This window comes from Anopheles bellator, chromosome 1 (assembly GCF_943735745.2).
Source record: "Anopheles bellator chromosome 1, idAnoBellAS_SP24_06.2, whole genome shotgun sequence".
Lineage (NCBI taxonomy): Eukaryota > Metazoa > Arthropoda > Insecta > Diptera > Culicidae > Anopheles > Anopheles bellator.
In genome coordinates this window covers 16,138,761-16,162,109 of record NC_071285.1, presented here as the reverse complement: position 1 = coordinate 16,162,109, position 23,349 = coordinate 16,138,761, and the positions used below count along the sequence as shown (strand labels likewise).

At 51.5% G+C, this 23,349-nt stretch overlaps 3 protein-coding genes across 3 annotated transcripts; 1 reads left to right on the top strand and 2 right to left on the bottom strand.

Annotated features, from left to right (window-relative positions):
* On the bottom strand, positions 1-1,786 carry LOC131206178 (bcl-2-related ovarian killer protein-like). Its single transcript, XM_058198618.1, has 2 exons — positions 1,186-1,786; positions 1-1,125 (listed from the first exon to the last, which is right to left on the bottom strand). The coding sequence occupies exons 1-2, from the start codon at positions 1,366-1,368 to the stop codon at positions 508-510; spliced, it is 801 nt and encodes a 266-aa protein (XP_058054601.1). The 5' UTR covers positions 1,369-1,786; the 3' UTR covers positions 1-507.
* A 1,598-nt stretch (positions 1,787-3,384) lies between these two features.
* LOC131211719 (bcl-2-related ovarian killer protein-like) lies at positions 3,385-4,607 on the bottom strand. Its single transcript, XM_058205307.1, has 3 exons — positions 4,001-4,607; positions 3,617-3,925; positions 3,385-3,537 (listed from the first exon to the last, which is right to left on the bottom strand). Exons 1-3 carry the CDS (start codon positions 4,604-4,606, stop codon positions 3,385-3,387), a joined length of 1,068 nt encoding a protein of 355 aa, XP_058061290.1. The 5' UTR covers position 4,607.
* Positions 4,608-11,565: 6,958 nt separating this feature from the next.
* LOC131215119 (uncharacterized) lies at positions 11,566-13,536 on the top strand. Its single transcript, XM_058209500.1, has 3 exons — positions 11,566-12,775; positions 12,838-13,103; positions 13,186-13,536. The coding sequence occupies exons 1-3, from the start codon at positions 11,566-11,568 to the stop codon at positions 13,534-13,536; spliced, it is 1,827 nt and encodes a 608-aa protein (XP_058065483.1).
* Positions 13,537-23,349: the final 9,813 nt, after the last annotated feature.

Sequence of the window (23,349 nt, the reverse complement as noted above, 5' to 3'; positions counted from 1 at the left end):
TAACTTATTTTCTTTTGTGTTTATTTTTTAAGCAGATTTTACAAATGAATTTTCCGACCACATTTCCGAACGTCAGTTTTTAGGTGCTTCCTTCGACGCAGGAGCCTGCTTGGATGGGGGAGAGCTAAAACAAACAACGGTTACGATGTCATCGCACATCCAAGTATCCAGGCATCCATCACTCAACCAGTGGCCAATCAGTTTGTGGCCAACCACATATTATAAATAACATTCCGCGTGCGGCGCGCGTCCGGCCACCGTTTAGTTGCTTCACACCCACTTGTTTTTCTCCGTCCGCGCCGCCCAACAGAAACAATAGTAAAAAGAAAAAAACGTAAGCTAAAAACATCGCCTGGCGTGCCGGTGGCGCATGCGCGCGGATACCGGAGCGTGTCCCCCCACCGGGTGGTAGCTATTCTGTTCGTTTGCGCTGCTGTGAGCATTAGTATCATCAGTTTGTGTGGTGGGGTGCGTTAGCGGGAGGAATGATTTCGTTGCATGCTTCAGTTAACTTTCCGTGAGATAGTTGGTGCCGAGGAGCTTCAGGAACAGCGACACCAGGTAGATGAGGGCCAGCGTGGCCACGGTGATGCTCAGCCAGCCGGCCAGCGTAATCTCGGACGGTTGCGGGTACACGTGGTCCTGCAGCCCGAGCCAGCCGCCCCGCTCGACCAGCCACGCACTGAGATCCTCCTCGATCACATCGGTCGTGCCCTCGATCAGCTGCTGCAGATAGTCGCAGTGATCCTGCCGGACGCAGTCGACCGCCAGCCCGCCGGCGATGGCGAACAGGGAAATTACCTTGCCCCACGTGACGCCCGTCTTGAAGAGGTCCTTCGCGACGACGTGCAGCAGGCAGCCGACCGTGTCCGGTTCCGTCAGCTCGCCCCACGGCTCGTTCGAGATCTGCCGGCTAACGTTGGTGTACAGCCGCGGGTGCATCCGCTCCAGCTCGATGCCCATGCCGTGCAGTATGGGGAACGCTTCGCGGACGACGGCCCCGCCGCCGATCGGTAGCGCTCCGGTCCCCTCGGTCGAGCTGCGCAGCCGCTGCAGGATCTTGCGGTTCAGCAGCCCGGAACGCTTGAGCCGCGCTCGGATGTACTCACCGCACAGGCATTTTCCCTGCGGAAAAGGCAACCGATCAATGTAAGCACGGGGAACTGAGACACCGATTGCGCTTACCTGATTGATGACATCCTGGCTCGTGGTCAGATGGTGGATTGGGGTGCGCTTAGTAGTTCCGGTGCTACCGCCGCCGCCGCCGATGCGAGGTGACGAGGCAATCGCTGCGGTTGCGGCAGCGACGGCTGCGGCCACGATCGGCGAAGAGGCGCCCCGTGACGCTGATCCCGACGAGCTTGACATCTGCGCTGTGGTCACACGATCGCTCGGCTGCTGCCGGACACCGACTGGACCATCCGGATCACCTGGACCACGGGAGCGCCAGAACCGTTCGCATTCGTGCGCGCAGTTCGGCCAGCGGACACTCTCACAACACGGAACGGAGCTCCGTCGCCTCCACCGGGGGGTGCTGCTCGTGGGTGTTCGGTGGAACGGAGTTGCGGGCGAGCTCGACGAAGCAATAGGAAATAATGATCACCCCTTCGCCTTCGCTGTCGTCGCGGGTCACGCACACAATTGGACGCGAGTGGAATGTAGCCAGCAAGTGTTCGCCCGTCGAAACGTAAATAAAATCTGGTTTGCGGGAGGCACAACACAAACAGCGCGCGACCGCGGACCTTGCGCCTTTGCGCGACTCGTTATCGTCACCTGCGCGCGCGTGCCCGCCACCAACTCACCCCGTTCCCCCGCGGACCAAGATGTTGTTTTTCTTACTGTCCTCGCGCCCCCGGTCCGTCACCTTGCGGTTCCCTTTGCGTGAACGAGCGGTTGAGAGCGATTCTAGGCGGCTACACGAAGCGTGAAAACTAGCGTAAAATTAATTTGTAATGTCAAAACGTTTACGCTTCGTGTGGCAGCAAAAATATAAAAACGAAACGTGAAACGTGTTTACGTTCGTGTTTTTGGTCCAAGAAAATAGAAATAGAAGAGATATTAATTGATTTCTGAATTTTTTTATCTGTTTTTTCCGATTTTGTTGCTATACCAGCAAATAAGAACTTAAATTATCCTCTGTTTGTAAGCAAAGCGTATGAAAAAAATAATTACGCTCGGGTTTACGCCTCGGCCGACCCATAAACGTTTTGACAGCGCCGCAGCAGTTTGGCATTAATCGTTAATGTCAAAATGTTGATGTAGCCCTGGATTGGCACGATCTCGAGGGCCGCGAAAGATGCCGCGAAGGCGACACGCACACAGCGCAAGCGCGCCGTCGGGTGGTGGTTGTGCGTTGAACCGGTGTATAACAGTTGGGCCCTCTTTACCGCTGTCAACTCAACACAGACGGATAAACAGATGCGAGCGTTATCGATCGAGCGCCGAAGATCGAGTGTGGACCGATCGATCGAGCGCCGAAGGTCGAGTGTTGACCGGGAGAGCGGGTCGACGACCGAGGGAGCGATCGACGCGAAAAGCGAAGCGAAACCGAGCCAGTCGCGATTAGAGATTGGTCAAAGCTAGTAATGTTTTAGCAATCGGCTGAGGAAATAAAGAATTTAAATTTACCAAACCGTGCTGAAAACATTTTGGACCACGCGATCGCGCTCAACAGTCAGTTGGCGTTGCGCGTGCCGAGTGGTTGATGTAAACCGGGGACGAATTGTAACCAGCGGTGGGTTTGAATGAAAATCTTGTCAATGCGATTTTTGCTTGTTAAAAACATTAAATGGAAAGCCACGTTGTTCCCGGTTTTTTATCTGCTTATCGACTTTGGGAACCCGATCTGATATGTATAAATAAATTTGCCTTAAATTTCGAAAAAGTTGTCCAATATTTGAAAAAAATCCCAACCCTGAAAAATCCGAAAAATTTAACAATTTTTGAAAGAAATCCGAAAAAAATTCGACAAAAAATTCGGGGAGCAGAAGTGATTTGCATGCAAGTTTTTTGAATCCAAAACTTGTATGCAATATTTCGTGCAATTTTGTATGCAGAATTATGCGGAATTTTGTCTGAAATTTGTGTGAAGTTTTGATGAATTTTTGGAGGGGATTTTGTCTATTTTCGGTTCCGGAAACCGCACAAGACACTAGAATAGCGAAGATATGGAGCGTCATGCGAAAACCTCTGCATCAGGTTAGAAAGAAAGCGCGAGTTTTACCAAATATTTTCCCTGAACCTTCCGACGGAAACTGATTTTCTTTCGTGCGTTGCCTGCGAGCCAAACCTCATTTTCCTCGCCCATCTCTTTTGCGTGGCCAATTTCTTTCCAGTTCCAGCGGAAATGAAGAAAAGTCTACAGGACAGGGGGCTTTTTCGATTTTAAGAGAAAATGTTTGGAAATAAATACAGGCCGAGGGTCTTAAGGAGAAACACTACAATGAACAGCCCTATCACACAGCTGGCCCCCACCAGGCAGCGGCCCGTAAAGGTGATCTCCTCCTGCGGTGGCCGCACCCTGTTCGCCAAACCGATCTACGAGCGGGACAGAGAGAGAGACGATTACACTTTGGGCACGGGAAACGGTCCGCCGGTTCTTTCCCACCCCCCTTACCCAGCCACCGTTTTCGGAGATCCACGCGACGAGTTCGTCCTCGATCACGTCCGCAACGCCCTCCACCAGCTTTGGCAGATAGTCCGGGTGGCCCTGACGGACGCAGTCGACCGAGAGGCCACCGGCGATGGCAAACAGGGACACCACCTTGCCCCACGTGATGTCCACCTTGAAGAGGTCACGGGCGATCGCGCTCAGCAGCACCGGAGCCGTTTCCGGCGTTTTCAGCTCGCCACGCCCGAACCGCGTCAGCTGGCGCGCAATCCCGGTGTAGATCCGCGGGTACATTCGCTCCAGCTCCTCGCCCACCTGGTAGGAAGGAAGTGCGGAAGGACGCGTGAGTGAGGCAAACCCACTGGGGGACGCCAGGGTGCTGCTACGTACGCTGAGCAGCGCGGGAAACACCTCCCGGACGACGTGTATCGAGGGCGTTCCGACGATGCTGCGGATCCGCTGAAGGCCCAGCTTCCGGTTGAACACACCGGACCGCTTCAGCCGGCAGCGGATGTACTGGCCGCACAGGCACTTGCCCTGCGTGATGATGTCCTGCGACGGGAGTGCCGGTTGCTTCCAGCCGATCGTGCTCGACAGCTTGCGGGTCACGACGTCACTAACGTTGCTGAGTCGGCGACGCGCCGAAAGGGCTGTGCTCGAGGCGGACAGCGAAGTGGTCCCGCTGGCCCCGCCAACACCCCCGATCTCCGGGAAGCCTAGCAGCGCGGTGGAGTGTAGATTGGCGGGGAAGCTGAACTTTCGGCGCGTCAGGATCGGCGCCGACAGCCGGTCCATCGACGGAAAGCTCGGCGTCAGCGATCCACCCCGCTCGGTGCCGTGCAGCCGCTGGTGGTGGCTTCCGGTCACCGTGAGGTTGTCGCTGCTGATGGATAACCGTGCCGGGACGAGCCCACCACCGCCACTGCCACCGCCACCGACTCCTGTTCCATTGTTCACCGTCGGGTGTTCGACTTTGAGGAATCCCGTGTGTGACATCGTGCTCGATGCTCCTTGGCCGCTGGGGAGAGAAAGAAAAAAAGGAATAAGAAAAAAAACAGTACAAAGGTTGGTCAATAGGATGTTCGAAAATTTGGTTCTATTTTTCCGCAGCAGATGCTGATCCAGAAAGATCAATAAATATGTAGCTAGTAGTTGTTCCCTTGGATCCCTGTTGAAGAGACCAAGGCCAGCGCAAGCCACGAATTCTATCCAGCCATGAAAAGCGGACTCGTTATCAGCATGCGACCCAAAACAGGTTCGAAACCTTATAATTAATTAACACATCGGGTTACATTGAAAACCTTACTGGGGAGCTACATGAGGCGTAACGTAATGTTTTTGACATTACAGATTAATGCCAAACTGCTGCGCCTCTGTCAAAACGTTTACGGCTCGCGCGAGGCGTAAACGCCGAGCGTAATTATTTTTTTCATACGCTTTGCTTACAAACAGAGGATAGTTTAAGTTTTTATTTGCTGGTATAGCAACAAAATCGGAAAAAACAGAAAAAAATATTCAGAAAGCAATTAATTTCTCTTCTATTTCTATTTTCTCGGACCAAAAACACGTTTGACATTTCGTTTTTATATTTTTGCTGCCACACGAAGCGTAAACGGTTTGACATTACAAATTAATTTTACGATAGTTTTCACGCCTCATGTAGCACCCCAGTTATGGTTAGCATGAAATACCGGCCAAGATGATAATGAAATGCCTAAGAGTGGTCCAACGCTCCATAAGAACGCCGAATTACATAACATTCGGTCATAAGAACGTCTTGCTCTCTGAACATGTTATCAGCTAGCGAGTTTACCTCAGCGCGCATAGAGCCAAAGGGTACAGGCGATAAAATGCAACGCACTCAACTAATGCAGCGGGTTGCAATCCAAATTGTACGGCAAAAGAGACCGGAAGGAACCGAAGACAATTCGCAATAAAAATACGCGGCACGCAATAAAAACAGTGAAAGGCAGTTGAGTTCACGAATTAAAAGCGTGTCAACGAGTTTCATTTTCCGATCTGTAAATAGAATCCCCAAGTTGGGGCTCTTCACTGTCTCCCTTTTTGTGTATAGTTGATGCCGAGATTCTATTCAGAAGCTGTAATTTGATGGATCTTGCTCAACATCTCGGATTACGAGCTACAATCCCGCTGATACCTATCCACAAATGCTTTATTAATTATGAAGAATCAATCTGATAAAGTCTCTGTTGGGTGGTGGCTGATTGTTGATTTAATTGTCCATCCAATTGATAATTGATGTTTAATTGTTCAATTGTCGGTTTAGTCCAGGTTTGGGATTTTCAGTGATTATACATGAAGTGCCAGAGCTGTGAGTAGACCACAATCGTTCTATTTCGTCGCAAATTTTGAGACCATTTGGCTTTCGATGTAGTTTGCCCACCTCAAGAAACGATGGACCTTTGTGAAGCTTTTGATAGGCGTTTACTGGCAAAACACAATTTCAAAAGGCTTCAAACAACATACGGAAAACGTTCATCGGAAATACCAGGAAGTTGGTTTGTCGAGGCGAGATAATATCGATGAATTATCGTATGGATCTTTCATCTCGAAATGCAAAACAGGATAATCCTGCGTTGATTGTCTAACAGTTAGTGGCAGCGGTAGTCGATCTTAGTCGAGTGGATTGGTTATAGGAATAAAGATTCTCGCATCAAGATGCGAGACACTTCACCGACAGTCATGGTTTGGGAGGATATGTGTTCGATTCATTAGGCAAAGCTGATTACAATGGGGTATGTGGAAAGAAGTACCCTCTGCCTCAACGGCTCTTTAATCAGGTGCTGCACCAATGAGCATGACCGTGCATGATACCGGCACACGACACTTGACACCGTACCCGGATCTGACACACGACACTTGACCCGTCGGCCAAAAAATGTTGAGTCGAGCTTCGAAAAGAAACCAAACAAACATCGCTTTTGTCCAACACGCCCCGCAGTCTGGGCGGTACCGTCGCCGTCGTCGTCGTCGATTGATTGATCAGACTACGGTGAAGTTCGACATTTCGCGGCTTCAAATGAGCATCGATGGGATGGGAGAAAAAAAAAACGGAACCAGTCCCGAGTCAGAAGGTACACACCACAGGCCCGTTGCCATATTTAGCACTTTGACAGCAAACGCAAACACGACGGAAAATCGCGGAGTGGAGTAGCGCGGAACGACGGAGCGTGTGGCATCGATTATGTTCGGACCACGTTCGTGATGATGATGATGATGACGGGGAGGACGGCCCCGCTTGGTTCGGCTCTCGGAGCGAAGGTTCGTCGCTTGTCAGCTCGGTGATGTTTTTCGTTACTGATGGTGTCAGCCGGGCGCGGGTCATCGGGCCCTCCGAGGGGGAGATCTTTGACCGGCAAATGTCGTAGCGGCGATACGGCATTCCACGGGCCGCAGCCATCTCGTCGTGAAGCACGTTGCGTAATGCTCTCGGTGTTTTATGGTGTGTACCGATTTTGGCATCCCGTTAGGCCGGATGGGACGGGTCGGATGTGTTCCAGTTTCCTGTGTCGGGCTTTCCACCGAATAGGGCCGTGCCGTTTATTGATTAACGAAACGATTGGCGAAAACAGTCTTCAAAAGGTCCGCCAGCAAAGTCTTTTGCATCCACCGAATGCATTACTAGTTACTTCTTAGAACCTGAATTTTCAAAAACGGTGCCTTCCCATCGAGAGAATTTGGAATCTAAATTCGATCGTTATCTCTAACATACTGGACCTTAATCTTAATCTTATTAATCGTTACTCTTAACCGAGAACCCAAAGTTTAAATTGATGATAATACGGCTCTCTCCGTCTAAAGAGATAGTAAGAATAATTATATCATATATCATCTTCTATATATATAAAAATGGTTGTCTGTCTGTACCACTTTTTCTCCAAAACTACTGAACCAATCCGCGTGAAATGTTGCACAGCGTAGTTTTATGACCCCGGATTGTGAATAGGAAAGTTTGACCCTCCCACACCTCCGGGAAGGGGGGGCTCCCATACAAACGTAACGTAACATAACGTCCCATACGTAACGTCTCATACGTAACGCCCCATACCAACGTTTTCGAGCAAATCGAACCAAATTCGGTAGGCGGGAGTTTTAGGGGTGGGGAAATGTTCTGGTGAATGTTTGAAACCCCTCCCCTCTTTAGAAAGGTGGGCTCCCATACATAATCTAAGCTCATTTCAGGTAAACTCGGATAGTTTTCAAGCAATTTGAGCCAAATTCAGCTGGTGCGAGTTTTGACACGTATCCAACGGGAAGCGGGAAGGGAAGCCGATCATGTACGTCACCGGGAATCGCGATTGTCTGAAAAGGATGAGTAACGGGAAATACGGTAAAAGAGAAACCGATCGTTCGAAACGGAAGAATAACGGGAGGCGGGAAGGGAAGCCGATCGGACGTCATCTGGTAGTCGAGAAATGAGAATGAAATGGGGCGTAGCGAAGCTCGCCGGGACCTGCTAGTTTATTATAAACCGACGGTTTATTGTAAACCTAATGTCTGCATGTTCCAAAGCGCACGGAGACCAAACTGAAACAACGTCAAGTAGAACCTTATCAATAGAGCCTCCATAGTGAGTCAAATTTCCTATCGGTGGTTCATCAGTCATCATCATTAGTGTCTTGTTTCTACATCAATCAGTGTATCGGTAATTTATTTAATTTCATCTTCTTATCCGGTAACTGCAACCACCGAGCGGTCTTGGCCTGCACCAGAAAACGGTGCATTGTAGCACGGCAGGTTGTTGTGCTGGAATCGAACAGTATTCGAGATGACGACTCTGTGAGCATCTTCCCAACAACATTCTAGCGTGATCAAGAATTGGACGGACCGGAGCATAATCCGGATAATAATCCTTAGGTGGAAACCAAAAATCTAGCCCAACATAACGATACAAGTTCTGTTTGAATACTCTTTCATAGCAATACGGCTCCATGGGGGATGTAATTAAAACAATCTCCCGCTGCCTCAGAACACGGCCTCTCGACGCACGGCTTCTCTCGACGCCGAGGTTTCATTTAGCAACCCCACCACCCGGCTGGGACTAGCCCATTCTTCATCAGGCCATTGGGCCTAGTCACCGGGCCGGGGGGGGGGGGGGGCGATTGGGTGAAAATTGAAATGTTTTCCAAGATCCAAGATCCGTACCGCCCTCGAGAAGGAGCATAAAAGAGCATGCTGCGCCCACCCCGGCTGCCGACGGGTGGGAGGTTGCAATTTGCAATCGAAACGACGACGAGAAGGCGGAGCACAGGCCACGCACGGATCAGATACTGCGTTTGCTTGCATCCCTTTCAGAGCGCTCTCTCTCTCTCTCTCTCCCTCTCTCAAGAAGGCATACGCAGCGTGGTGCGTGTCGAGAACATAGATCGTGTGCGATCCGCAAAGCGCTTCGATCGTGTACGGAGCCTGATGGCCCTGATAGCGCGTAGGTTTACCGGTTAATGGGTGGAGATCATGATCACCCGTTTTGCATATTCCAATCAGGCCTTTTGTGTAGCCCGGCAGGGGTTGGCGCATTACAAAGTTGGTTTCCTCTTTCACTGTGGGAACGGGCCACGGGCCACGGGCCACGGACTTTTTTTTTCTGCCGTATCCCTTGAACACCGCCAACACGTTAAGGGTCGCCTTGCCTGGAATATGGTTCCACGCCTCAAGGACCGGTGCGGTGCGGCGGCCAAAAAGAAGAGCACAAGAAAATCACTTTAGCATGCACATGCGTTACATATTCAATATCCTCGTGGCTGGCGGCACGGTCGTCCTGCGAGGTCCCGCCCGCCAGCTCGACGGAGGATGTTGTTTATTTACCGCCAATTGCGGGCAGCACGTATAATTATAACATTATTAAGATTTTATCACATTTTAATATAACCGGCGGCTCGCTTTATCGGCCTCTATTAATCACCCGTGTCCCATCCCGTCGGGTGGCGTGCCGAGCCCTGCGTGCGCGGTCTGCGTGCCGTTGGCCTATGACACGGTTCGCCCGAGCCCGAGCTGCCAGCGGATTAATCCAACCCCCTTGCTGCACCGGTTTCTGAGCCCCACTTTGTCTGCGGGCGAATTCGAATTGAATTGTAACTGGCAATCGGTGAAAGGGTCCGCCACTCACTGCACGCGGCGAGCGTTTACTTTTTCTGCGTTAACGAATGCCGGCGAGAAGAATTGGGGAAAAAACGACTCGACTTGCGATCGGCAATTAACGGTGGTCACAAGCAGCAAACGCAACACGATTCGATTCCGCGCGGTAATTGGTGTGGTTTGCCACCGAGCCACCCCGATAGTGATCGATCGGATCGACGGGTTGCAATTTATTGCGAATCCGATTGTGGCCCTGTGGCCGTGTAACGGGCGTCGCTTAATGAGCGCAAGGAAAGATGCCGTTTTTTTTTGGGGCGTCAGAAAAACCCGTCTAAAAAGTGGAGCGACAGAACGACGCGGGTCCGTTAACACACTTTCGCAGAACGGAACCCGTGCCCCGCTTGGTGCGTGGCTGTCCAGCTTTCCAACTGTTTCAGTCCCACCCCGGAAAGGTCGTATGAAATCGAAAGCCTCCCGCAAAAACCGGGGCCGGAATGGGACCTGGAGAAATTGGCCATCGCTTCTTCGTCACGACTTCCGTCACGAAACACGCGCGCCCATCATCGTGACGGCGTCAAAATGTTTTGACGGACGCATTCGCACTTCCTGCCGTGGCCGTGGCCGTGCCGGGGGGGGGGGGCTCGTTTTGTCCACCCCCTTGCAGTGCAGCAGATGTCACTGCGTTGCAGACCGTTGTGCGTTCATGCTTCGATCACGACGGTCATGACGTTCGCTGAAGGGGGCACCGCTTTCGGGGAGACTCACAATGGGGCCTTTGTAGTGGGGCAGAAGGACATAATTGGACACATTCATGAAATTCAACTATTTATCTGTAATACACGCGTTAAGGAATACAAAATTAGCCATTTTTTGATACTTTAAGGTATTGTTGCGCCCAAAGTTATGCAATCAGCATGCCAACTGCTCGGATATCAATCGTTGATATGACTTTGGGACGGACAGTCATCGGCAAAAACCGAATTGCTGATAAAAATCTTATCTCTTAGGAGGGTTAAATGCAAAGAAATAGTATCCAATTTGTTTCTTTATCTATACTCTTGTCGACATTCTCGATTTGAAGACATGAAGACATCGTTGATCGAGATAGTTTCGTTCATGTTTTCTTCTGTGATATCTGTAAATATATCAAGATAAACTTTATGCTTCTATGCTGCCTCTAACCTAAGGCTATGGAACTTCGTTTTGGATCACTGCTATGTAAGGTCCGAATAGAGGTATAATTTAAATTTTGCTCTCTAGAAGATTTTCCTGCGTGAATTGTCCTTCGAAGCATCGCTTTCGAAGCTTCTTCTCCGAAACAACCAAGTGGTCTGTAGGGGTCTGTAGTGTCCAATTTTGTGGAATCAATTTCTTTCTGGTTATCAAGATATTCCTAAACATTTTTATAAACTCCTTATCCACCTTATTCACTCCGTTTGATAATAGATCGTTTGAAGACCGTGCCAACGATCACATTAAAGTAGTCAATAAGCGTTGGCTTAAACGAGCATTGACGAATCAACTCTCAAAATTCATATTGGTTATAGTGAACATATTCAAATTGGTGGCAGAAATCCTCAGCCTTTGGGGCTGGTTTTTGACCGCCTTTGCCCCACAGTGCGCCGGTTCGTCGCCTGTGCGCGTCACCGGCGTTGAAGTCTTTCGTTCCGAAATCGAAATCGGGAGCACCGAAATTCGGTCGGATCGTGCCGTGTGATGATGATTAAAAATTCTTAAACACACATACAGCCGAGAGGAACAATCCACTGTTCAATTGTGGAGGGAATTGTTATAAAAACGTCGGCCGCGCGGACACCGTCCAGGAGTTAGTTTCGGTTCGCCGGTCGTAGTGTTTCGGGATGTCATTCACGGTGACGCTGGTGTGGTTCTGGTGGTGCAGTTTGGTGGTGGCCAGTCCGGCGATCGGTGCCGGCGGCGGGGTGTTCGCGGCGTCGCTCACCCGCGCACTGGTGCCACCGAAACGTTACGGTCAACCGGAAATCATTGTTAACCGTGCACCGACGGCAACGGTGACTCCGCAGCGGGACACCGCGGCAGGGCCATCGGGATACAGTTACGATCCTCCCAGTGGGTCCTACCTTCCGCCGCCGGAGTCGGTTCCGTTCGCCGACGAACCGCCGGCACCCAGCGTTTCGGGTGGTTATCTACCACCCGTGGTCCAGGATGAACCCGTGTTTGTACCGCCGGCCGCCGTGCTCCCGGAGTATCTGCCACCGGCGCGAGATGAGCCAGTGTTTGTGGTGACTACCCCGGCTGTCCCGGCGGCTACGGGACAGGGATATAATTACAACCCTCCGACCGCCAGCTTCAGTCCGCCACTCGCCGACGAAGGCATCGACGAGGTCGAGGTGACCGAAACGGGCGAAGGATATCGGTACGATCCGCCGACCAACATCTATCTTCCACCGGCGGGCGGTGGCGTAGGACGATCCCTGCTGCGGGATGGTGAACCGGCGGAAGGATCTCGGCCGGTCTCCCCCATCCGGCTGCAGCTGAACGAGTTGGCTTGTCTACGGAACAGTGGCGGGTTTTTCCGTGCGGCCCTTACCTTGCAGGGACCTCTCGAGAGTGTTCCGCTCGTGGACGTGGACGATTCGGACGCGGCAGCGGGCTGTGAAGTTCGGCTCGATCAGACCCGCCTCCTGCTCGATATTGCGTGGCCCGATTTTGGCCGGTGCGGTGTGGTGCCGTGTGGTGGGGCCGGAGCTACTCGTGAGCTGTGTCTGAGAGTTCGGTTTCCGGCCATCGCCGGCATGCGGACGGCCGTTGACCCCGTCCTGACGCTCCAGTGTCGGATCCAGCAGCGAGTGGTCGCCAGGACCCATTCGGTCCGTCTGGGGGTGGCAAACGACCCTCCGGCGGGCCGAGGAATTGGAACGTCCTTCGGGACGGCACTGGCGGTGGGAGGCTCGCAACGCCCGTTCCGGTCACAACTCGGAGTGTTCCGTCGGCAGGCGGGTGGTGCGTTCACCCGACCCCTGCCCCCGGGTGGTGCCGTTATGCTGGGCGAGGAGCTAATGCTCCGGACGCAGGTGTCCGCCGGGGATGGTAAGTGCACCGGTCCTTGTCCTGCCCGGACTCCCTACAGGAAACTTTCACCTCTACGGCAGGTTGGAATTTTACGCGCCTCTCGGAGGTGGTGTTGCAGCGCCTGTCGCCGGCCGGGACCGTCCTCAACTCGGCGTCGCTCGTCACCGCCAGCGGCTGCCTGAATCCGCTGATGCGCGCCATCAGCCCGGCCGCCCCGGTCTTCGAGGCTCCGCTCGGCTATCGGCTCGGGTTCCGGGCCGCCATGTTCCAGGGGATGCGCAGCGGCGACGAGATGGTGCTGCGGGTGCGCATCGTCGGGTGCGTCGATCGGCGCGAGTGTCTCGTGGTAAGTGTCCTGATTGTCCATTGATCCCCGTGGTGATCCCCGATCAGTCCATTCTGATCCGGTCCGTTTTTTTTTTCGCCAGGAAAATTGTGTAACAGCACGAACGAAGCGTGAAACGGCGCTGGAGGGGGCGGAAGGGGCCAGCAGTCCCCCGGCACCACCAGCGAATGAGACCGCTGGCCCCCCGCCCCTGCTCACCGAAACGGCCTCGATCGCGTTTCGCATAATGCTGCCGGAGGACGTCGCGTCGTCAGGCAGCCACGGGGCGGAGTTGGCGGACCGGGGTGGGGGGCCACGCACGCCCCAGTCCCTGCTCTGGGTCACGGTTGGGACCACGGCCACGGTGTTGCTCGCCATCGGTGGGCTCGCTCTGTTGCTGCTCGTCTTGCGCCATCAGCGGCGTCCCACTTACGACGGCTATCGATCCGATTAGGGGCCTCGGGTGACTCACCCGGTGGATGGCGGTGGGGGGTAGGTGTGCTGGGGCCCCGCCGCATGAAAGTGAACGTGACGCGAATACGCGAAGCGACGTGATGTCACGGACGTGCCACGGCTATTAGCGCGAGCCCGATGCGCATTCTTTCGCCGGTTCTTTCGTCGATTCCCAAGGCGCAGAGGCCCCACGTGAAAACCGGACTGTCGGAGGGGGGGTACCGGACCGAGGGGATGTGTTGAAAAAAAACCCGGAGCCACGGAGCTGTTAAGTGAGTTATTAAGTCGCACCGAAGAATGCCCAGAAGCTCGTCAAGATGGGCGAGTGGCCGCGAGCAAAAACACATGCGAACGGCACTTTTTGCTGCAAGCTTTTTTTGTTTAAGGACGAGGCACTGAGGGCCGTCAGCTCGATCGATCGATGGCCGAGAATTCACCGTGCGATGCACATGCACATGCGCGTGAGTTGTGACGGGTGGCTTAGCGGGTCGCGTGAGTCGTGCGTGAAGAATTGCTGGCCGGGCAAAAGGTTACGCTCGATGTCGCAACAATTGTCCGGCTGGCGTTTGTACGTGATGTTTGCTGCTTCTTGTCCCTTGATTAATGTGGGCCAGCGAACGACGCGTCGTGATTAATTATTTATTGTACAAAACCGATCGTGAAGTCGGAGCCCGCAACAAGTTACGTCCGATGCGAGGAGGGCAACAGTAGAATTAGTGTCCGGTTCGGTTCTTAGAGGGAAGATAATAAACGAACATGAACGGAAATCGGATACCGTCGAAGGAACGCATTTATTTACCGTTACTCGGTACTCGGTACTTCTTTATGGACCTCAGCGAAAAGGTGATGTCACAGGAACCGAATCGAAGCCGGGCCAGGCTTGGGTCGAATGGGTTATCGGTTTGGGGCGATAATTTTTCACAAGTTTATTAATTACAAACACCAACACCGCACATAAGTTGGCCGCACGGGGTCGTGCTGTTGCTTATGAATAAATTATTGCCGTCCGGCAGCAGCGTTCGCGAATGCTCGGCGCATCATCGATCATCGTGCAACATGATGAAAACGGCAGGACAGAGGGCGAAAAAGAAGTGCGAGCGCGCGAACGGTTCGATGACGGGACGGGACGACGGACACGCGCCGGGGTGTGGGGGGTCGGCGATTATGGTGCGTGGGGCGGCATAAAATCAATCAATAAAGAAAAAAAGATTGGGGAAGCCGCTACGGACGAATGTGTTTTCATGTTTGAGTTCCCCGATTTGGTAATCGATTCCGGTGCCCGAATAGACTGGAGACCGATGTTGCTGGGTGGAGAGCGGCGAGCGGGTGGCAGCAGCACCGAGTTGACAAACAGAATGCCATGAATTGCATTTGCGACTGCGAGGAATGACTTATGGTGCCGTGGCTGCCGTTGAGTAATGGGTTCATTCTATGCTGACAGGCACACCGCGCGTTAACAAATATCAAATATGGTTCACAATAGCCGCGCCCGCCACACACGGCTGGCCGGGAGTTTATAAATTATGATTCGCGTGTCCCTTGATCCTTGCCCCCTTGCCGCTGTATTTGGTCATCATTATGACGCTACCCCGGGCGGTGGAGAATCGGCAAACGAAAAGAGTTGAGTTGAGGAGCGTCGACCATCGGCCATCGTCACCGGGGTGCTTTGAAACGGGAGCTGGTCGGGTGAAATGGTCGTGTTTTTAGCCGGAGGCCAATCAAATGGTTACTGTTTGCTGTTTCTAATTGAAACAACAATCGGCCATCTCTTTCGATTATTACTTTGCTCCCTTTTATGGTGACAGCTAGGACAAGAGCTCTGTCGATTCAAGAATTATTTGACACTAGCCGACCACGCAAACCTCGTGCGGCCGAGAGATAAATCCTTTCAACTGACCATCGACACAGATCTCCGTTGCTAATTCAATATTTTAATGTGTAAAACGTTGCTTTCGTCATATTTGTTTGCGTTTTTTGTGACATTTGCAATATTTGAACATATTTTACCTCGGATTTTTTCAGTCAAATTTTCAGCTCAAACCTGGTGCTCCATCGGTTGCTGGGATCTGCTGCGATTATTGTGAAACACATTCTTTATGAACACCAATTTTTGAAATGTGAGATGTACACGAACGAATCGATGAACAAATTGACGTACGTAGGTTATTAATAACGTTCACTTTTTTATGAATTATTACAGATTACAGATTACAGATTTATTACAGATTTACAGATTAATTTGAGATTTCTTGGCACCATGGACAACCTTCCGTGCTGTGTGCTTCTCACGCGTTAAACTGTCACTATGTTCGCTAAGGTTACTAAGGTTGCTATGGTATGTTGCTAAAGTACTTACAAGTTTGATTCAAAATTAATACAGGGTGGCAACGAGAAAGTGATACGCTCATTCGAGTGGCCATTTTTTAAATTTTGGCATCTATAGGTCCGAACTTTGTTTACTATTTGAAGAAGTACTATGTTTACAGTTTATTCATACGTGATAAAGTCAGTGCTTGTGTTTCGTTCACCAGAAAATTGTAATGGATTCTTATAGATATATCTTGCATCTTCAAAACCACATAAAGATTCAGATAAGGAAGAAGCTGTCACATCGGAACTTGACCAAATTATTCGTGTAAAGGACCATCAAACGTTTCAAGGACACTGGTACAGTTGTCCCAAAAAGAAACCAGGGAAAAAACGGGCTGTACGGACTTCAGCGGTAATCAAAGCGGTGAAGGTGCGTATTCGACGAAATCCGGCCCACTCGGGAAGAAAAATGGCACGTGATATGAAAATGAGTCACACCTCCATGCAAAACATAATCGAAAAGCATGTTGGATTCAGCTCTTTTAAGAAGCAGAGGGTTCATGGATTATCTCTCCAAAATATTACCGACGGGGTTGTCAGATCTCGGATGCTAATGAGGACGCACGCTGCTCACAACATAATTTTTTCGTATCAAAAATTGTTCACTTTGGAGGCAACTTTGAACAAGCAAAATGATCGTGTCTATGGTAGAAGTCTTCTTGATATACCAAGCGATAAAAGAGAGGTAGAATAAAATTGGAGTTTACAGGTACCAACATGCATCAACTGTGATGGTTTGGGGAGCAATATCAACAAATGACAAATTACCACTCTTATTCATCGATCGGGTCGTGAAAATCAACAAGCAGTACAACTTGCAAAACGTTATCAGAAGCCATTTGCTTCCTTGTATCAAGAAACTTTTGATGAAGATTTTTGCTTTCAACATGATTCAGCACCTGCGCATAAAGCATTGGTTGTTCAGAAATTTGCCATGTTTCATCAGTTCCTCTGAATGGCCCCATCGTTTTCCGATTTGAACCCACTCGACTTTAATATCTGCGGATACATGCTAGGAAAGTTAAGCAACGTAAAGCAACGTGAGTTTGGACACTTTTAAGAATCGTTTAGTCGAAATCTGGGATGAAATACCGAACGAAGTTGTGCGTGCGGCGTGTGAAGCATTCGAAAAGCAACTTCCGGCTGTAATCAAACGCAAAGGTGAAAGATTTGAATTGAACTAAATATATTAAAAGTTTACTACTGTAACATGTTATTAAAACAGCAAGAAGAGAGAAATAAAACATATTCTGAATTTTGTGACATAATTCAAGGGTATCACTTTCACGTTGCCATCCTGTACTTTATCTCACCTATTAAGAAACTCGAAACGAGAACTCGATCGTTCGAGTACACACAGTAAGAGAGAAGGCAGAAAGAGAAATCTTTGGCAAAATGAACTCAAATGACCGTTCGAGTTTCATAACAGGGGCCCTATATCTACGGTTTAATTGTCTGCTTAGAAAAATTCATCAACAATGAACAAGGATAATTGTTTTGTAGCGTGTTTCTAGCAGATGAAAACAAATGTTATGCTCTATGTTTTGCCATTCTAGAATATATTTTCAACAGGCAAAATAAGCATAAATAACATCGAGCTTTCATCTCATGCTTGTCATCGTAAAGCTACGCTTGGGAAGACGGCCAGGCGGATTTCCCACACGTTATTCGTTGGGCCGTCGAAGCGTGTACACATGACTCTGCTCCGAATTAGATTTTCAGAGATAATTATCTTTTGATGTGGAAACGCAAACTAAAGAGACGCATGGTAGGTATTATTCGTTCAGGTTACGCAGGCAAACAGGGAACGTAACAGTTGTAATCCGACTGGCGACTGAGTCATAAACATTTATTTCGTGGGCTTGTCTCATGGTACCTTCCTCCAGGATGCTTCGGATCTCAGGAGCGACACCTAAAAAGGTGTGCTGATTCTCAAGAGATATGCGAAAAGTGTTTATCTTAAAAATCTTTTACAGTTTTCATAATTAATTTTCTCATACTTTTCTGACACTCCATTTAAATAATACCCGGCATCAACAGAAACGAGAAACGTCAAACTGCCGACGGCAAAAATCAAGCCGCCCCACGAGTGGGCTTTGCCAGTGAACAAGTGGAAGAATCTGTCAATCACTTGTCGGAAGCCACCATCCCACACTGTAGCATAAAACTTTGCTTCCATTCCGCGTATCGCTCAATTCGCCCATCGAGCACCCGTCCCAGGAATAGGAACTACCACCAGATTGCACCACATCGCCCAACACTCCGGCTTCATCACATTTAGGCCTGGGAGCCCGGGGGTCGGGTGCGATGCGGAAAAACACATCCATAAAGCGGCAAATTATGAAATTAACGGCGACATACTCATATCTTGTCGATCGCCGAGCCCCGTGGTGGGGAGCTCCCGTAAAAGGGTTGCCTGCCTTCGCCCAAACGCGCGCTGGTCAGCGACTGCAACTGCAACGTCAGGTATGTGGCCAGGTCTCGCTGGCTGACGAATCCACGCCGAGCATGGCCGCCTTTGGGCGACATCTAGGCGAGAAAGCGGCCGCCAGGTTGCGTAGGGCCGCATTCTATTTACATCTGTAATACATCGTCGTCCGCCGGCCGGCCGGTGCCGTTTCGCTACGCTCCGTCACGCCGCCAGCCGCTGTTTATGGTGCGCCGGAGATCGAGATACAGAAGGTCCGGGGGTCGGAATCCCCTCGGGGGCCACACCAGGCAGATGTGGCACGCGGTGTGCAAATAATTTATCGCTTCTTTCGCACGCTTCCACCGCAGCAGTGTGTCGTGAAGTCGTCACTGTCCCGTGTCCCGGGCCCGGGGCCATCCTGCGGCCGACGCGAAATTATCGGAAGGCAATCAAATTTATGTATACTTGACAATTTTGATTGATCTGTCCGGCGGGAACGGCGTCGCACTTCGGCACGTCCGGGTCCGGGGCCTGATTTTAATTGTAGCCCGTGGCGTGCCGAGCCGGACCAGACCGGACTTACCTTATGGGGAGCGAGTCGCAAGCTGGACACTGACCAGTTTCAGCAGCAGATACACGACCGATATGACCGTCGGCGTTTCGAGTGTTGTAGATAATCTCACGCCAGTGTCACGCCGGCGTTACAGCTTCCCTAGCCCGGTGGCGCTTAGTGACGAGCGGTTGCTAAATAGGCTTATCTTGGCACTAGCTGAGAGCTGCTAATTCCCGATTTGTCTTACAATATCACATCGGCACAATCGGCGGCATCGTTTAAATCGAGCGAGTATCGATCACGGCTCCTGCGATCGGCCGCGATCGTTGGCTCCGGTTCCCAGGCGGGGCGCATGGGGCGTTGGTGTGCCCAAAACCCATCAGCCACGGGGGGAAATAAATTATTTACAATCCTTAATTGACTTAGCGGATGGTTGATGTAATTAAAATTAATTTTTTTCCAACCCCGGCGCGACCCGGGCGTTTCGGTTCCGGGCGTGTCCTTTTTCGGGCCGGCCCCCCCCCCCGTAATCGCGTGAGAGACCGCGATCCCCGGGAGACCTCATTACCACCTTTGGCCATTGGCCTTTGGGGGGTGGGTGAGGGTGCGCATAAATTTGCAGTGCTCGGTCCGCAAAAGGAAGTGGCCGTATCTCCCAAAAGAGCAGCAAACATACAGCGCGATCGTAGGGTTTTGCCTGGCCGGTGGCCGGTTGGATTGGTGGCTGGGATGGGTGGGACTGATGAAGTTGTGAACCCCCCGCCGCGGGGGCCAACATCTTTGGGTGGTCAGCGCACTTCACAGCACGCCATCGGTGCCAAATCGAGTCACAGCGTTTTTTGCGCCTCTTTCTCCGGAGGCTCCCCGGCGCGATAAAGGCTTTGCGCCACGCTATAAATTATACATGAGGAGATCGATATAAATTAACCCTCGCATGTCACTCCCAGATCACGACGGGGTGTTTTGCGATCGTGAAGACGAAACGATCGCCGCCTAGTGTGGGCCGGTTGGGAAATGGGTCGCTTATACGCGGATTTAATTACGGGTGAAAACGGCGCCTAGCCGCCGTTTCGATACGTTTGATTTTCCAATCAACGAAATGGCTTCGAATCGGATTGTGGTTAATAAAGAGAAGAACCACTTCACACCTTGCACGCGCCGATCATGCGGGAATCCTCTGGAATCCCCCGGCCCAAGGCTAGCGATTAGGAGCAATTTTCTTAAGCGTGCCCAACCACCGATCTGACTGACCGCCACCCGGTAATCAAATAGTGTAATTACAGATCAATAACTTTTTTACGGCACTTTAAACATCGCATTACGGCGGCGGGCCGCGGGTGTTGATGGCGGAGTCTCCCGAGCCGGGCAGATTAGCCCGATTCCCGATGCGGACCGGCCGACGGATCCCCGAGTGAGAACGTGTGAGATTCCGGCCCGTCCGGCCGAGGACACGCGTCCGGCGGTGGCCCAAGAGATGCAAAGAGGCCAACAGACCGTATAATTATGGCGTCTGCATGAAAATTGCTTTCTGATTGGCCTTGCCTTGCCCTGCCGGGCCGGTCCGGTCCGGTCGAGAGCCTGCCTCCTTGAGCATGTTGTGTATGAAGAGCATAAGCAAAAAAAATCGGACATTTCCTTCGACACAACCGCGGACGCGGTTAATTAGGCAGCAAACGACGGTGCACGTGGTTCGCGCCACACCGCGTTTGATGTGGGCCAATAAAATAATCAATTGCCGGCAAGCCGGTCGGTTTAAGGGGTCCAAAGGGTACCGTTGCCTTCGAAGACGGCGCATCCTTGGAAGCTGCAATTCCTAAAGGCCCAGTGAGGGAATGGCTACACAACGAAACTGTTTTTCCAAATTTCCAATGAATTTTATTAAACACACCTGACCCGAAGCCACGGCACATTCCGATCAACCCTCTGGGCAGTCAAGTACTGGGGATCGGAGTCCGGACCGAGGGGTTCACGGTGTGGCGAACCAGCAATCATCGCGTCGTTTAATCGCCGTCGTCGTCGGTCGCAAATAATATGTTGCAGCCCGGCCAGTGCCGTGGCCGGCGCGTTGTCTTATGCTGCGGACAAAAGTGCCAATTGATAAGTTATGTTGTCCGTGGGCTCCGGGCGTTCTGGCCGGGCTGATTATAATTTCATTAGCCGGCGGATGGCACGCGGGCACGCGGCAAATGGGATGGATTCGAATTGAATAACTGTCGTGCGCTGATTTCTTGGCCTCGGCGCATTGATTCTCGTGCTGCAACGTGGTTTCCCCCCGTTGTTGGCGATCCGTTAATTGATTTTGCCCGAAGGATAAGACGCTTTGCTTGGCTCGGCTTCGCCGGCCGGGATTAAAGCATTAAACTGTCTTGGGACACGGGCACTGGCAGGGTTATAAATTAAAGGGATTGGCGGGCGAGTTGCCGTGACAACTATCACGGGTTTACGCTTGATGAGCTTCAAGGGCCACAATTACACGCCATTTAAACGCTTATCACAAAAAGTGGTACCAAGGCCCCTGCGGGCCCATCGCTCAGGGTTCGGGGCGAGGTTCGAATGCGAAATGAGCTCGAGCCCAAGGTTGTCCGATCTAGGCCACGAATTGGTAGTCGAAGCGCAGGCTGAGAGCATAAACTACGCCATGGGGGCTCCAGACACGGTATTGCCAGCGTCTTGACGGTTCCATTTCGATTGTCAATCGGTGTTCGAATACTTCCAAAAAACGAACAAGCAAACTTGACATAAATATCTACTTTTCTAGCTCTCTCCTGCCCACACGTGCCACGTACCAGCAACTGACGGTGGCCGGTTGAAGCGGCATAAATCATTTATCGCACCGTTTATGGTGCATGCAAAACTCATCGACATTAATGATTCCATTTAGTGTCTCTTCGACAGCCCCGGAATGGCAAGCGTCCCACGGGAGCTGTTCGCGTTTTCCATTTCACATTTTTTCTCCGAATTGAATTAAATATAAAACTTTTCTCACCCAGTGGCCCCACCCTAGAGGTGGGCCACCCTAGAGGTGGGCCACCCTAGAAGGGGCACACAGCTACGGGAAATGGATTGGCGAACCTGTTGATCGGCATTAATTGACACAATGATCATTCGGTTAAATATTTAATTGGTAGCAATTACAAACGTTTTAAGAACCGTGATTATTGGGGCCTGACGGCCCTCTTTGGGAGGGGAGGGGGGGATCCACCGGGAGCGTGGACCAGGCTGGGTGGCCTCGCCATTCCCTGTCATCCGATGGCCCCCGGGGGTCGTGGTTCGACTTTTCGCGGCTGATCAAAGCCAGCGGAGGCCGAACCGCAGAATGCCGCTGCCGATGCTCATCATCATCATCATCATCACCGTCCAGGGAGGTCCAGGTCCACTCCAACAACACGATCGGGACTGCAAAGCGCGTCGTCGATCGACGGCAAACAACCGACAGCGGCCTCGGGCCTCCTGTTTGACCTGAAACACCGGCGGCCCGCAGCCGTCAGCGGTTAGTAATTTGATTATTTTCCTGATAATTTATTTTTATATCAGCCACCGGGACCGGGGTGGCTGCTCCGAAACCGGACCGCAAGCGGGTCGGTGGCGGTCGGCTACCGCGTGTCCGATTCGGGAACAGTCCAATTAGGGGTTTGCGGCTTTCGATATTTAAATTCGATTTGCAACCAAATTAAACTATTTCGCACCTGCCCCGGGGTCGGCCGGCGATTTATCTTGCATCGATTTATGCGTTATAGCATAACGGGGAAACGGGTTTGATTTGTGCCGGTTTGGCGAGGGGCCGGGCCCGGGGACCGGGAGTCCATTTGGCACTTGGTTAATGGTCTTTGTCAGTTGAGCGGCTGCGGTTGATAACATGGCGCAGGAGTTGTTTATTATGCGGCGGGGCCGGCCGGATGGGGCTTTAAAATATGCCGAAAAGGACGCGAACTTTCTGAGAGCGTGCCGGGCGGGACCGATAGGATCGGGCCGTCGGAAACTCGAAAACCGGTGCTATTACCGTTCGACGGCACGCTATCTTTTAATTGAACGTCCGGCATCGGATGTGAGCGGAGTTCGAAGCGGATCTTCGTAAGAGCAAGTCGGGCAAGAATGTTGAAACGGAAATGTGTGCCACAATCGGTGGGAAAGACGAATTGGGAACCAGAGTTTCAAAAATATCATCGCATTTACCATCCAACAAGTGTATGGCCCAACAACCCATGCGCCATTGAAAAGTCCCCGAAAAAAGGGCAAACATGACCTTCACCCGATGCCGAACCGGCAGAAAAGCCCGTATGCTAACAAGCAATAGATAGGCGGGCCCTCATGTGGGCATAATGTTATCAGCGAATGCTTTTTTCCCCCCAAAAAGCAATACTGCGAGGTCGTAATGCGGCTCGGGGCATAATTGAGCGGATAATTTCGGAGGATAATTTCGTCGATAACGTGTGAGCCATAAATTCTTCGATTAACCTCAATCCCACTGTCACGAGCCGGGA